Source organism: Leptonychotes weddellii, chromosome 1, assembly GCF_054177405.1.
Source record: "Leptonychotes weddellii isolate Sample4059 chromosome 1, ASM5417740v2, whole genome shotgun sequence".
Taxonomy (NCBI): Eukaryota; Metazoa; Chordata; class Mammalia; order Carnivora; family Phocidae; genus Leptonychotes; species Leptonychotes weddellii.
Window position 1 is genome coordinate 49,128,265 of NC_138369.1, and position 15,419 is coordinate 49,143,683.

At 43.1% G+C, this 15,419-nt stretch overlaps 1 protein-coding gene and 1 pseudogene across 3 annotated transcripts in view; both read right to left on the minus strand.

Moving 5' to 3' along the window:
* The window catches only part of RAB43 (RAB43, member RAS oncogene family), a 353,030-nt gene that overhangs the window by 291,174 nt on the left and 46,437 nt on the right, over window positions 1-15,419 (minus strand). For 2 of the 3 annotated variants that reach the window (XR_014146041.1, XM_081823030.1), the window contains exons 2-3: window positions 7,070-7,130; window positions 4,859-4,985 (exon numbers count right to left, since the gene is read on the minus strand). Coding sequence is in view for 2 of the 3 variants with exons in the window: in XM_081823030.1 (XP_081679156.1) it covers window positions 4,859-4,985; window positions 7,070-7,122 (180 nt within the window). In the remaining variant the exon portion in view is untranslated. Of the gene's footprint in view, window positions 1-4,858; window positions 4,986-7,069; window positions 7,131-8,273; window positions 8,386-15,419 lie in introns of all 3 variants that reach the window. The other variant, XM_081823037.1, reaches the window with a different exon arrangement.
* Window positions 17-4,852, minus strand: LOC115943976 (ATP synthase subunit s, mitochondrial pseudogene; annotated as a pseudogene).

The window sequence follows — 15,419 nt, forward strand, 5'->3', positions numbered from 1 at the left end:
CCACCCCCACCCCTCTGGCCACCACCAGTTTGTTCTCTGTACTGAGGAGTCTGTTTTTGTGTTGTTGTTTATTCATTTTTTTTAGATTCCACATATAAGAGAAACCATATGGTATTTGTCTCTGTCTGAATGATTTCACTGGGCATAATACTCTCTAGGCCCATCCATGTTGTTGCAAACAGCAAGATCTCACTCTTTATATGGTGAGTACCACATCTTCTTTATCCATTCACCTGTAGATGCTTCCATTTGAAATAAGACACTTACTGAATATTATTATTTTACTTCAAGTCTAATTTTAGTTCTAGAGAAGGTGGTCCTATCTCAAAGGCTTGGACAAGGTTTTCTTTTTCTCTTAGTCCAGGAAGATCACTTTATAGCAAACACTTGAGGTTTCTTAAGTGATGCAGAGCAACGATGCCTCTGTCTGTGATACATCCACATGAAATTATTTCCAACATGCTTTTATGTAAATTTTTAACTTTACAAAGTCTCTCCGAACAGTCAGGCTCAATATATGACACTTGCATGACCTTGTTTTTCCAGCATGCTGTTAGCCCTCCATGTGATCAAATCCAATGCTCATGATTTAAGAGCAGTGGCATCAACTGCCTGAATTCTGTTTGTCTAGAGGGCCTGATGAGAGGTTATGTCCTTCTGCCAACTCTCCTGGCCCTGGTAGCACACCACAGCCCCACAGCAAAGCCACTTGGATGCCGCCAGTCAGGGTTGACATCCACTTTATTCAACCAGCCCCAGAAGTATCTGGAGTCACATGACCATGGGAGTTTCTTTAAGCCACCCAACTGCTGGGAAATTTTTCCAAAAGAGCATCTTTTGATAGCATTGAGAGGGAGGGAGGGAGTGATCCCTGTGACTACAGCAGTGTCACCCTGCCCCGTCACCTTTTTAAATTTGTAATTCCCTGAAATCAAGCCACTGGACATTAAAGGTTTCTTCTGATAGTTGCCTGTTGATGTGTGTTGTCCAGTTATCCACGGGGTTGTTGACTGGATACTATTATGCATTATCAACATTTTTTCTGGTCTGTGGTTTTTATTATTTGGGAATCTTGTTATTCAAATGTTTAATTTAATGTAGTCTACTATTGATCTTTAATCTTCTTTGATTTGTGCTTTCTCTATTTTAAACACCTAAGGTAAAACAATTATTTTAATTTGTAAAGTTTTCATTTTGTACTTTTTTCATTCAGGTCTTGAACCCTCTGGTTACTCCCCACCCAAAATAGAAAACCATGGGCCCACTCCACTGACTGTGTAACTCCCCCTTTCCCTACTCTTTTGGAAGCCACCTCTCTACTCAGTGTCCAGATAGGTGTGCCCTGCTTGAGTGCCCCCTGTTCCCTTGATCCGCATGTCTCTGAGAATATCACACTGTTTAAATTACCATGGCTTCATAGTAAGTTAACTTTAAATTTTTCTCGCATACTTGATTCCATCTAATGTTTAATACTGATGAATTTCTACCTTCTTCCTGAGCAATATAAGGTATCCACAACAACCACTAATCTTCCCTAACACATTAAATTATATAGGTCTAATCCTGGTTTTCTGTGATAGTTTGGAAGTTACATGCTCTTACTATTAGGGTCATAATTCTAACAATAAATATATGCATACAATTAAAGTTTATCTCAGTTTATCTTATCTCAGACCTTTCTAAATGGAATCACTTTCTTTCTGCCTGAAGTACATCTTTTAGAATTTTTGCCATAGAACCTAAGGATGTACGCTTTCATTCTTCCAGGATATTTTTAGCAGGGACAGAACACAGTGCTGAAGGTTTCTTTCAGAATATATTCCGCCTGTTGATTTCCACTGTTACTGTTGAGAGTCAACTGTCAGTCTCATTCCTGTTCCTTTTTAGGGTCATCTTTTTCCTCCAGATGCTTTCGAGTTTGTCTTTTGTTTTTGCAATTTCATTATAGTATGTCGAGATTTCTTTTTTATTTATCCATCTTGGAATTTGGGCTTCCTGAATCTGTAGACTAGTGCCACATCAATCCTGGAAAATTCTCGACAAATATCATCTTTGATCTATTCTCTTTCTTTTGAGATTAAAAGGAAGTCTGACCTATCTACTGAATCCTGTTTGTACTTCTCTTTCCTATCATTCTTCCTTTCAGCCCTCTTCTGGCATGTCCTATCTGCTGCTAAAAACATTCTTGGATTCCCACCTTTTGGTTATTATATTTCATTTTTAGAAATTCTATTAACCTACACCACCTGTTTAGTTTCTTCTCTCCAGATACATAAGATTGCCTTATTTCTTTAAATATAAAAACCACTCAGAATGATCAGGGAGCTTTCCATTGGTTCCTGCCTTGTTTTCTTGTTTGGATTATCTTATTGTACGCTGCTAAAAGCCCGTGAAAAATATGAGGATTCCTCAAGATCTAGGATGATGATGCCTCTGTCCAGAGATCATGGTTTTCATTTACTTCTAGTCTTTCAAGCTGGCTGCAATAGCATGAGGGCCAGCCTTTTGTTTCAACCCTTCAGAACACCTTCTTTGCCCTGCTGTTTCCAGACTCCAGTGACCTGAGATTCTCCAGCTGGAGTTCACTCGAGCAGTGCAGCTCTGCAGGGTCCCAGCTTAGTAGGGTACATGGAGCTCTACGATAACAGCCCCACACCCAGAAGGAGCTGGGTTCTGACTTTGGAATCAGCCCGCACTGCTATTGAAGCCATAGCCTGGCTCTATAGCTGTTTTCTCCTGGTACAGGAAGCAGCTTTTAGTCTGGCTGGTGCACATGTAAAATCTGCAGGTAGTACTTTACACCAGCAGCCTGAAGGCATTCCATTCCCTTCTGCCTCCTGTCGGCCCCGAGAACTCCTCTGTTAACCTTTGTAAGTAATCCTTTTCTCTCTAGTTGCTCTTATAATTTTGCTTTTGGTGTTCTGCAATTTTGAGTCTTCTGGGTAATTTGCTCAGTTCTCAAAGCTTACTGTTTTCTTCAGCTGTGTTTAATCTGTAGGTTAACTGTTCATTTGGTTTATCACAATGACCATGTTTTCACTTCTTCAAGTTCTAAGTTCTCCAGATCCTCATTTTTTTATAGTATCCTTTTTCATTATGGTTTCGATTCCTTTTTTAAAAATCTCCAGTCATTGTGAACATTTTTTGTGGTACATTATTTCCTCATGTGGCTATGAGCTCACCTTCTGTCCTGAGGTTGCAAGTCTTCCTATAGAATGGTCTTATCTCTGCTTTTGTCAGGAATGACAGGGATTTATGGGTTTATGTCAACATTCCTGTCCCATGTAGAGTATAAGCTCAGAACCCAGACATGAGCATAGTGGGATTGAGAGTCTCCAACAAGAAAGCAAAGAGGCAAAGCCTCAAGCCTACTTCATTCATGAGCTTTGCCACTTCCTTGGGTTGAGGGTATTTGGTCCTGTTTTCTCGTATTTCCAAGGTCCCGGGTGAGTGTGAGACTGAGTGAGTGAGTGAGTGAGTGAGAGAGAGAGAGAGAGAGAGAGAGAGAGAGAGAGAGAGAGAGAGAGTGTGTGTGTGTGTGTGTGTGTGTGTGTGTGTGTGTGTGTGTGTGTGTCTTCCCAAGGGGATTCTCAATTCTAGTTCCCCTACCTTTTGTAGTCACATCTCCTGCCCCTGGCGAGTGATGAAACTCTAGTCCTGGTTATAAACTTGCAAAGCACCATGGCAGAAGCCCCCAAGCTTATCACTAGCTTTCGGTTCCCTCTTCTTTCCTGAAACCTGGAAATTTCTTTTTCTCTCAAGTTTGGCTTATTAAAACTGTAGTCATATTTTGGACATCTGTATGTGTATGCTTGGGGGAGGTGGGAGGCGAAATCCGTATTAACTCCATCCTGGATGTGTGAGTCAAGGAAGTGTCAAGAGTCCTTATCCTCTGGGAGCATGTCACAGCTTGAGGTCCATGTGTGTAAAAACTTCTACCTGTAACACCTGGATCATTCAAACATTTCGGTGAGCCTGGTGTTTGCTAGGACTACAGTGGGATAAGAATTATAGTTGTCTCTTGAGGCCTAGCCTGCCAGGGACCTCATTTAATACAGGAAGGAACAACTGCTGTGGAGGTAGGAGTTTCAGAAGACAACACCTGGGCTAAAAGTTGGAGACTTCAGGATGAAGACAAAGATGGGACAAAGGGGCTGGGATGGAAGCAGACAGATGCAAGGACAGGTTTGTAAGAGCAGCACATGGTTTAGAAGGACTGGCAAAAGACAAAAAAGTGAAGAATAGTTTGTAGCCAGAATGCAAAGGCTTTCAAAAGTTCCTCTGAAGGAATGTGTATTTTAGCCTAATTGTTGCAAGGGAAAATCTTAAAAGATTAAGGTGATACACAAAAAAGCTAGGCTGGCTTAAGAGAAACACAACTTTGGTGGCTATAGATAGGACAGATAAAAAGAAGCCAGAAAAATAGGGAAACTACATGAACAGCTACTGTAAGAATCTAGGAAAAACCCAAAGACATTTTGGCCTAAAATATTATGTAGGGATATTAAGAAAGGAATGAGTTAGACATTTTGGAGACACAGCAAGACAGAGGCCTGTATGTTGTCAAATTCAGCAAAAACAAAAACAAAAAAACCCAAACCAAACCAACAGCAAAAAAAAGGAACTCCAATTAAATTTGAGCTTTGGAAAAACAATGAAAAATTTCTAGTATGTCTCATGCAATATCTGGGTCATACTAGATGTCCTGTATTTTATCTGGCAATCCTACCTGTGGCCAATTATCCATGAATATTGTAGTGGGAAATGAAGAACAGGGAGGGAAAATGCCTAGGCATGAACAAAAGGGTTCAGCCCGAATGAACAAGGCTTGGTTGGCAAAGTGGAGACGCGTGCTTACCTGCATTGTAACTAGTCTGTCATCCACCATCACCTCCTTTGTCAGAAAGTCTGCTCCTATTGTAGCTTTGTACTGATTACTGAATTTCTTGTTCACATACTGGTTCATGAGTGATGTCTTACCAACTCTGAAATTGGAGAAAAACCACAAGTATAGGTCAACTAGCAAGGGATGGAAAACAGATTCTGATCCTTGCAGCTCTGAAGATACCTGCCTATCTTAAAGGAGAACAAGGAACTGTAATCACAACAGAGAGCCGTGCCAGCCAACTGCCCAGTGTTACTCATTCGAGGTTGTATTTTCTCCTGGGATAAAAATACGGGGTACAGATATGGGCCAGATGTTGAAAAGCTGCTTTTAAGTTTGTACAAGCAAGTCAGATGGTAGAACCTAGTATTATCTTTTTCCTTCCAGAAAGATGTCAGCAAATACTCTCCTTCTAAAAGGAGCTACAGCAATAAGATCACTCCACCACTCCAAAAATATCTCTGCTGTCTTGGGTGTCTCTCCATTTAGGGGTTGCTATTCAGTCTAAGAAAGTAATAGCACAGGAGGAAGTCAATGGCTGCGAGCAGACATACACACCAGTCAGCCACCTGCTGCTTCAAAGTTTAAAATCTGAAGTGGAGAAAGCATCAATATTCCACCAAATCAGAATCTACCTCAGAGTAAGCTCCTCCAGAGATGTTTTCCAATAAGAAAACTCAGCAAGAGACAATGTGTGGATTTTTTTTTTGGTGATTAGATTAGCTGGGGCAGGTTGATGATAATACAAAAGGCTTCTTCAAAGTCAACGGGAATGCCTTCCTTTCCCACTGAGAAACACACTCATTTTCATATGCAGAGAACCTGGTAGTACAGTTATGGCTTAAGGCAGTGTTCTCCAACCCAGGCCACCTGGATCTGAATTTTCAGAGGAGGCCAGGAGATCTGTAATCAAATAAAGACTTGGTGATTCTTTCCAGGCAAGTTTGGGCCTAAAACAATACCTTTCAATCCTGACACCACACTAGAGTCACCAGGAGTAAGGGAGGCAAGGGAGGGACAGAGACAGAGAGACAGAGAGATGTGTGTATTTAAGTACTGCTAACTAGGCCCAACCCACTGGTATGGAAAACTTTTAAAAGGCTCCTCAGGGGGCGCCTGGGTGGCTCAGTCACTTGGCGTCTGCCTTCGGCTCAGATCATGATCCCAGCGTCCTGGGATCAAGCCTCACGTTGGGCTCCCTGCTCCGCGGGAAGCCTGCTTCTCCCTTTCCCACTCCCCCTGCTTGTGTTCCCTCTCTTGCTATGTCTCTCTGGCAAATAAATAAATAAAATCTTTAAAAAAAGAAATAAATAAAAGGCTCCTCAGGCAACTAAAAAAGCCAGCCAGGGTAGAAAAATCACTGCCTTTTTAAAGGGCAGGGAGCTCTGGGATAAGGAGGCATACCTGCATTTATTATTATTATTTTTAAAAAAAAATACAGGGGCGCCTGGGTGGCTCAGTCGTTAAGCGTCTGCCTTCGGCTCAGGTCATGATCCTGGGGTCCTGGTATCGAGCCCCGCATCGAGCTCCCTGCTCAGCGGGAAGCCTGCTTCTCCCCCCTCTCCCACTCCCCCTGCTTGTTGTTCCTGCTCTCACTCTCTCTGTCAAATTAATAAAAATCTTAAAAAAAAAATACATAGCTTCCAGTTGGTCTAAGGTTTCACAGGTCACTTCAGATGCTGAGTCTGAAAAGCCTCCCACAGAATCCTAACAGCTACTAAAGAGCTGGTCACTTACTTAGTGGCAGATCTAGGATCAGAATCCAGTTATCCAGTCCCAGGTTCTTTTGAATATAGACCTGAATCTGGCACAGCGGTGGGAGGATACCGCACAGCACACCCCAAACCCACAACTGGTAGGCATGAGGTCAGTGGCAACAAATCTACATAAACCGAACTCCCTTGTCTAACCAGCTCAGAAAAAAGGGATTCCATGAAACTATTCTTGAGTTTAAATAGCTACCCCTTCCCCCAAATCATGCCAAAGATCAGGGAACGAAGGGTTACAGAACAAGAGATCATTCACATTTCTGCTGTGCCCGAAAGAGCAGGAGACCTAGGGCCCTACTGCCACCACTATTAGAGAAGGAACTGCCAAATGTCAGCATGGAGGGCACAGGCTTCAAGGAGGTCACGTTTATTAATCCAAGCCAACATGTTAGTTCAAACGGTGAGAACCACTTACCCAGAATCTCCCAGGATGATAACCTTCAGCAACACTTTCTTCCTAGAGGTCATCCTTCAAACTAAAAGGAAAAAGGAGAAAGCACTGTGAGTGTGACAGAAATACCAAGGCTAACCACATCCCCCAGTGTAAACATCGAAACAGCCCCGGGAGCACTGAGTCTTGGGCCTTTCTGTTGGCTATTTCCCTGCCATCCAGGGGGACTGGGCAGAGAGCAGTATCAGTCATTAGAACTCTGGACCCAAGCTGGGCAAAATAGTGAGTCAGGCTCATCCTGCCCCTCGGGGTAGTCCAAAAGAACGGATTCTCCCTCTTGGATGTTGGATCAGTGTGGATTAATGCTCCAACTTCCTCAACAGCTCAGTCCTGCTTCATTCAAGTCTCTGCTCACATTGCACTTCCTCAGAGAGGTGATCTTATCTAAAGTAGCACACCCTCTCCCCATCTGCTCTATCCCTTTACATTGCCTTAGTTTTCTTCAGAGCACTTAACCACTACTTGGCATCTGAATCTATTACATTTGTCTGTCTTCTCCCTTTTCTTTTTTTTTAAAAAGATTTTATTTATTTATTTGACAGAGAGAGAGAGACAGTGAGAGGAGGAACACAAGCAGGGGGAGTGGGAGAGGGAGAAGCAGGCTTCCCGCCGAGCAGGGAGCCCGATGCGGGGCTCGATCCCAGGACCCTGGGATCATGACCTGAGCCGAAGGCAGACGCTTAACGACTGAGCCACCCAGGCGCCCGTCTTCTCCCTTTTCGAATAACCTCCACCAAGACAGTTTTATTCCCCACTACATCTCTAGTGCCAAGTAGAGAATTATTATCAAATATTGGGGTAGTGTGAGAATACTTGACCTGTAGCTCTTGGAATCACCCTTTTCTAGAAAACCTTTCAGGCAGCCTTCCCTACCCTTGACCAGACAATGTAAGATGCCTAATCTTTGCTCATCTCTATTCCAGAACTTTCTCCTATTTACTTTTCAAGACAGGGTTCCTGTCTTAATTATCCCTTAGTCTCCTGAACCTGACTCAGTGACTTTCAGAAAAGCAGAAGTCTTAAATTCTGGACCCCAAAGTTAGCAACTTATCTAAAACTGCTAGACGATCACTCCTCCGACAGCTGGAATCCCCAGCGTGAGGCCTGTGTTCTCTGGAACCAGGAATTCAAGACTGAATGTTAGAACCCTCGAGAATGACACCTATACCTGAGAGCCCTTAGCTCTGGTCCATTATCCTCAGGAGACCGTGAAACAGCAAGGGCAGGAGACTACAAGTAACAAGGCAAGGGTCAACATCTACCTCCTGCCTTCAGTGGAGCTGCGGGAAAGAAGTGTTTACATATAAAAAAAGGTAGGTAAGGAACTGGGTTCAGTAAAGCCTGTTGTTATTCTTCTACAGTTTGGGAGAACAAGGCAGTCAAAACTAGGTCTCAGAAAAGCTATTTTTTAGTTTCATTTTTATTTTTTTGAAAGATTTTTATTTATTTATGTGTTGGGGGGAGGGGCGGTAAGTGCACAAGTAGGGGGAGTGGCAGGCAGAGTTGGAGAAGCAGGCTTCCCGTCGAGCAGGGAGCCCGATGTAGGGCTTGATCCCAGGACCCTGGGCCATGACCTGAGCCGAAGGCAGACGCTTAACCAACTGAACCACCCAGGCGTCCCTTAAGTTTCATTTTTAACCACCTAGCTTCTAGAAGGCTGAGGCTGGCTATAGTGACTGTGACTTTATCCTTTAGTGCTTGCTTCTGTTACAGTCTTATACATCTAATATTCCTTTGAGTGAATTAAGTGTTTAAATAGCTATTCCTGCCTTTTACTTAATATACCAAAAATCTGGGGAAAGTAATGCTGTAAAGAACATTTTTGAACTTCAGTTTGTGGGATCATTTCCTTGGGACCCAGCAACAGCCATGGGGCGGTGCAGGTGGGGTGGGCATGATCTTCTTAGATTCAGACTCACAGGATTATCACAGGCCATACCTGGCACTTGCCTACTGAGGAGGACTGGGGGGACAAGAACACAGCTTGCTGGCTGTTCTTTCAACAATCCACACAGCAGATGGCTCTGGTATAGGGAGACAGTGTGGGTTCAACCCCTGACTTAAAACCCTCATTGTTGAGGGGATCCCATCATCTGTTTTAATAGCTCTGTTGGCTTCTTGTGAGGAACACAACCAGCACAAGAGCCACTGTACTCTGTGAAGCCCAAGCATGGGGCTCCATGGGGGTACTTCACAGCCTCTCCCTATCCAGATGCAATTACCAACCAGGAGACATTTTACCATAAGCTACAGTGCCCAGCAACAGAAGGTGACAGTCTGCCTTTATCAGGTTTCCCAGAAAAAAAGTTAACCAAAGGTCAAATTCTCACACAGGCAAAAGTTAAGTTAAACTTAACTTACAGATATTGTTTAGGAATGGGGTTACTGAATCAAAAGTATAAACATTTTCATGACTTTCACTAATTCACTTTTCTGAAGGATTTTCCAAATTTATACTGCAACCACTGTTGCAGTGGTTAACAGCAGTATAGGACTTAAGTAAGAAAATGCCAATCTTACTGAAACAAAGGAAATCTGAATTAATGAAGAGATATCTCCAATAGGAAGACTTAATGCAGGGATGTAAATTCTCCTCTACTGAAACAATCCCAAGGATTTTTTTGGAACTTGAAATAATTCTATTCATCAAAATAAATTCACAAGAGTCCCTCCCATTCTTCCCCAAAAGAATAATGACAAGAGGACAGAGGACTTGCCTTAACAGTCTTGGAAAGTATGTTATAAAAATACAGTATTAAAAGTATGGGGCTGGAATAGGACTAAACAGAAAAATAACCCAGAAATGAATAATTTGGACAAATATGGCATTATAAAATTCAGTAGCAAAAGGATGAAAAAAAAAATTCACTAAGTGAAGGCAGCCAGAAAAATTCTGAGAATTAAGATCCTTACACTTCATGCTCCAAAACAGATTACCAAAGAAGTAAAGATGTAAATGTAAAAATGAAGTTGAAAGGAATACAATATTGGGTTTTTCCTGGATTGTAGAATTACAAATAGCTTTGTTTTCTTTATACTATCTTATTGTGACCTTTGGAGGAACATATTACCCTTAAACTGAAAAAGCTATTTCCATTTTGGAGAAAAACGTTAATCTGCTGATTTTTCAAGTAAGTTTTCTCATTACAAAAATAGTCCTTATTCATCATGAAAGATGAACTACACACGAATGAGGATTTTCATCCTCACTTAGGGCCTGTCGAACATTCAAGGGTTGTTGCAAATGATACTCAACAGTGGATCTGAAGAAACCCAACAAGTGGTTTCACCGGGATGTTGACGGCTTTAAACTGGCAAAGTTCAGAGCCATGTTTTTGTACTTACTGTTCTCCAGGATCAAGAATGGGGGACACTTGTTTCTAGAAAAGAGCTAAGAAAAAAAAACAAAACAAAACTCAAGCACAACTTTTGCTACAAGAAGCTGCCCAAGCTGCAATGTCTTTAAAATCTCCACTCGCAGTTTCTTCTGTTACTGATTTCCATCAACACCTTCATGGATTTCTGAAGACTGAAATTACTTTTTGAAATTCTACAAACTAAGGGGATGCGTGGCTGGCTCAGGTGGTAGTGCATGCAACTCGATCTCAGGGTTGTGAGTTCTAGCCCCAGGTTGGGCCATAGAGTTTACTTAAAAATAAATAAATAAATAAATAAAAATCCTACAAACTAGAAACTTCTAACTGGGAAACAGTTTCTAACACAGAGACTATTCCTTTTACAGGAGAAACTGAAGCAGGCAAAGAGGAAAAAAAGAGTTGTACAAGGTCCCTAGCCACTGTGTTCCTTGGAAATGAATATTTTGGATAACATTTATTAATCCATTTACATATATCTTCTAAAACCTTTTTAGAATAAGGTGTATTCAGAACACATTTCCTTCCTTCTGCTTTCAAACCAAGCCTCATTAGTGTGCTCTGGAACGACTTCCTAGGAAGAACAAGCAATACTAACTATTCCATATGATGCATCAATTCTTTCCCTCAAGTATAATTTTTTCTCACGTAATAAATCAAAAGCTAGAATGTTCCTCTGTTAGCCTGGAGTTATCACCTTCTTCATCTCTGAAGCAGAGAAACAAACTGGCCATAAAGGCAGACACAACAAAGAAACCCCATGTAGGTAAAAAGGTCAGGAAAATAATATCCAAGGGTCTGGGCTGGGCACGGCCAGTGAGGTCAGAAAGGGCCCAATAGAGAATGGTCAGGGCGAGGGCAGTGAGAACAGAGAACTGCTATGGGAAAAACTGGAGGAGCAGGGAAGGGGTAGAAGTTGGCGGTCAGTGGGCCATTGCAAAGTCTGGCCAATGCAACTTTGTGTGGTGATCACAAACTTAAGATGACTGCTCAAGTAGAGGTGAGACTAGGGAGTTGCAGTATCAAGGAGTTGAAAGCAAAGCGTTTGCAAAGCCATCAAGACAACTATAAAACACAGGGAATGAAGGTGAACCAGGTGTTGTATCATGTCCAAGATCACATAGCAATTGAGTGGCAGAGCTGGAATTGTCAGAAGTGTCAGCCCAGGCCTCAATACTTGACCATCATGCCGCTCTGTAATATCAGCTCTCACCGCAAAGAGGATTCTGGTTCACCAGGGCTGGGGATCAGTCCTCAATTAGGCATTCTTAAAAGTTCCTTCTGGCAACTGAGGCACACACACCAGGTTTGGAAAATACTGACTTGAGGTCCATAACTGCTGTTCTGATTTACATGTGTGTCTGATACAGTGATAGCACATATGTTAGAGGTGCAAGGAAAGGGCAGTTAAACCAACTGGTTTTCTAGAGCCCATTAACATTTTTATTTGCTTGGTGTTGCCAAGTTGCCTACTCTCTAACAGCTAGATCCTAATCAAACAAGTGACTTTTCTGCTATCCTGTCTCTCCCCCCACCCCCCAATTAAAGTACTGAATTATAGAAAATTTAGAAAGGTACACACAAGAATGAAGCAAAGACAAAAAGGCACCCACAATTCCAACTCTTAGAAACAATCACTATTAGCACCAGGGGCGCCTGGGTGGCTCAGCTGGTTAAGCGACTGCCTTCAGCTCAGGTCATGATCCTGGAGTCCCGGGATCAAGTCCCGCATCGGGCTCCCTGCTCAGCGGGGGGTCTGCTTCGCCGTCTGACCCTCTTCCCTCTCGTGCTCTGTCTCTCATTCTCTCTCTCAAATACATAAATAAAATCTTAAGAAAAAAAAAAAAAAAGAAACAATCACTATTAGCACCACAGTTTAGGTCTTTCTAGTTTTCCTTCAAATGGCTGAGATTATACTGTTGCATCCTGTTTTGTTATTGACATTAAGGTTGCATAATACTGCAGCATATGGATAATGCCACTATTATTAAGCATGCAATTATTTTTATTTATTTATTTATTTATTTGACAGAGAGAGAGAGAGACAGCGAGAGAGGGAATACAAGCAGGGGGAGTGGGAGAGGGAGAAGCAGGCTTCCCGCAGAGCAGGGAGCCCGATGCAGGGCTTGATCCCAGGACCTTGGGATCACGACCTGAGCCGAAGGCAGACGCTTAACAGTTGAGCCACCCAGGCGCCCCTATTTTAAATTATGTATATAATCTGATCAGACACACAAATGGGTTATCACTCAGCAAAATAGTATGAATATTTTAAAGGCCCTTGAAATACACTGACAAAATTATTTTCCAGAACAGTTTTACTAACACCCACACCATCAGTGAACTAGTTATTTCCATTTCACCATACCCCAGCCATCATTAGCACAAATCATTGTTAATCATATAGCTAGAAAAGAGGGCCAACTGGTTCCATCTGCATCTCTTAGCTCAGCAGAGGTCAAACATTTCAACCAGGTATCTCTCAGCTGTCTGATGGTCTCTGCCTATTTTATCTACTATAATGTGATTTACTGCATACATAGTCTATAGTATTGAGAAGGAAGCATCATGGGGACAGAAGTTTAGGCTTCTGAGCAGATTTGAAAGTACCATTCTGAACTATAACCAGCTTGAAACCTCTCTATCCCATTTTCTTCCAAGACTCCGTGCTCTGTACCTGACCATTAAAGAAGACCCAGCAGGGGCACCTGGGTGGCTCAGTCGGTTAAGCATCTGCCTTCTACTCAGGTCATGATCCCAGGGTCCCGGGATCGAGGCCCCCGTGTCCCCTGTGTCTGGCTCCCTGTTGAGCGGGGAAGCCTGCTTCTCCCTCTCCCTTTGCCCCTCCCCTAGCTTGCACGCACGAGCGCTCTCTCTCAAATAAGTTAAATCTTAGAAGAAGATGGGGGCGCCTGGGTGGCTCAGTTGGTTAAGCGACTGCCTTCGGCTCAGGTCATGATCCTGGAGTCCCGGGATCGAGTCCCGCATCGGGCTCCCTGCTCAGCAGGGGGTCTGCTTCTCCCTCTGCCCTCTTCCCTCTCGTGCTCTCTGTCTCTCATTCTCTCTCTCTCAAATAAATAAATAAAAAATCTTTATAAAAAAAAAAAAGAAGAAGAAGAAGATGATGGCGATGATGACCCAGCAGTCATCTTGTCCTCAAAATCAATGAATTCAAGGCTCAGAGTGAGGTAGGCAAGCAACATGTACTGATAAGGTTCTGGAGAAGGTCACAGGGGAGGCACCGGGAAGGCATATACTACCACTGTGCTGGTCACCAAGCTGAACAGTAACGTCCGCTGTAGGTAGATTCTTTGGAACTTTCCAAACTGAGGAATCTGATTAGGGCCTAAGGAGTGAAAGAGCAGAGCCCATGAAAGAGCAAGAAATAAAGACCACTTCCTGAGCGCACTCTGTGCCAGGCACTACACTATAGGTCATGCATTTTTTTTTTTTTAAAGATTTTATTTATTTGACAGAGAGAGACACAGCGAGAGGGAACACAAGCAGGGGGAGTGGGAGAGGGAGAAGCAGGCTTCCCGCGGAGCAGGGAGCCTGATGCGGGGCTTGATCCCAGGACCCTGGGACCATGACTTGGGCGGAAGGCAGATGCTTAACGACTGAGCCACCCAGGCGCCCTATCTACAGGTCATGCATTTAATCCTCACAATGAGCCCATAAGGTCGAATTCTCATTTAACAGACAAGGAAACAGAAGTTTGTAGGTGGTCACTGAATTTGTTAAAATATTCAGATGTGAGGGGCGCCTGGGTGGCTCAGTTGGTTAAGCGGCTGCCTTCAGCTCAGGTCATGATCCCGGAGTCCTGGGATCGAGTCCCACATAGGGCTCCTGGCTCAGTGGGGAGCCTGCTTCTCCCTCTGACCCTCTCCCTTCTCATGCTGTTTCTCTCACCCTCCTTCTCTGATAAATAAAAAAAAAAAAAAAAAAAAAATTCAGATGTGAGATGGGAGCCCAGGACCAATTACAAAGCGCTTCATATTGGGTTGATCAACAAGATCAAAAAGGCCTGTCATGCTTCAAAATAATCCACAGGGTGAGATGGAGTGCACAGCCAAAACAAGACGGGCTGGTAACAGGCTGAGCGATGGGTGAAGGGGGGTGCACAGCACTGTTCACACTACTTTTTTTTTTTTTTTATCTGACAGAGAGAAAGACAGAATGCGGGGGGGGGGGGGGGAGATAGAAGGAGAAAGCAGACTCTCCGCTGAGCACGTGGGACTCGATCCCAGGACTCTGAGATCATGACCTGAGCTGAAGGCAGGTGCTTAACGACTGAGCCACCCAGGCGCCCTGTTCACACTACTTTTGCACTATTTGAGATTTTCCATAATAGAAAATTATAAATGCAATTCACACTTTTAACAAATTAGGAAAAATCAAGAATGTAATAAATTTATTTTCATTAATAAAAATACTGTGACAAACTTTTATGACAAATGTGTCCCAGATTCAGGCTTGATAATCATCTCTGGTTATCTGTGATAATCAGCCTCTGGTTTGCGGGCAAGCATACTGTTAGTCTTGCCATGATAGAAATCTTAGGTTAGAAACGTCTGGCACACTGGCAACGATGTGGATGGAACTAGAGGGTATTATGCTAAGCGAAATAAGTCAATCAGAGAAAGACAATTATCATATGATCTCACTGATATGTGGAATTTGAGAAAAAAGGCAGGGGCACCTGGGTGGCTCAGTTGTTAAGCGTCTGCCTTCGGCTCAGGTCATGATCTCAGAGTCCCGGGATGGAGTCCCACATCGGGCTTCCAGCTCAGCGGGAAGCCTGCTTCTCCCTCTCCCACTCCCCCTGCTTGTGTTCCTGCTCTTGCTGTCTCTGTCTCTGTCAAATAAATAAATAAAATCTTAAAAAAAAAATATGTATATATATATATATAACCTTCCCTTCTTAAAAACAACAGAGCAGC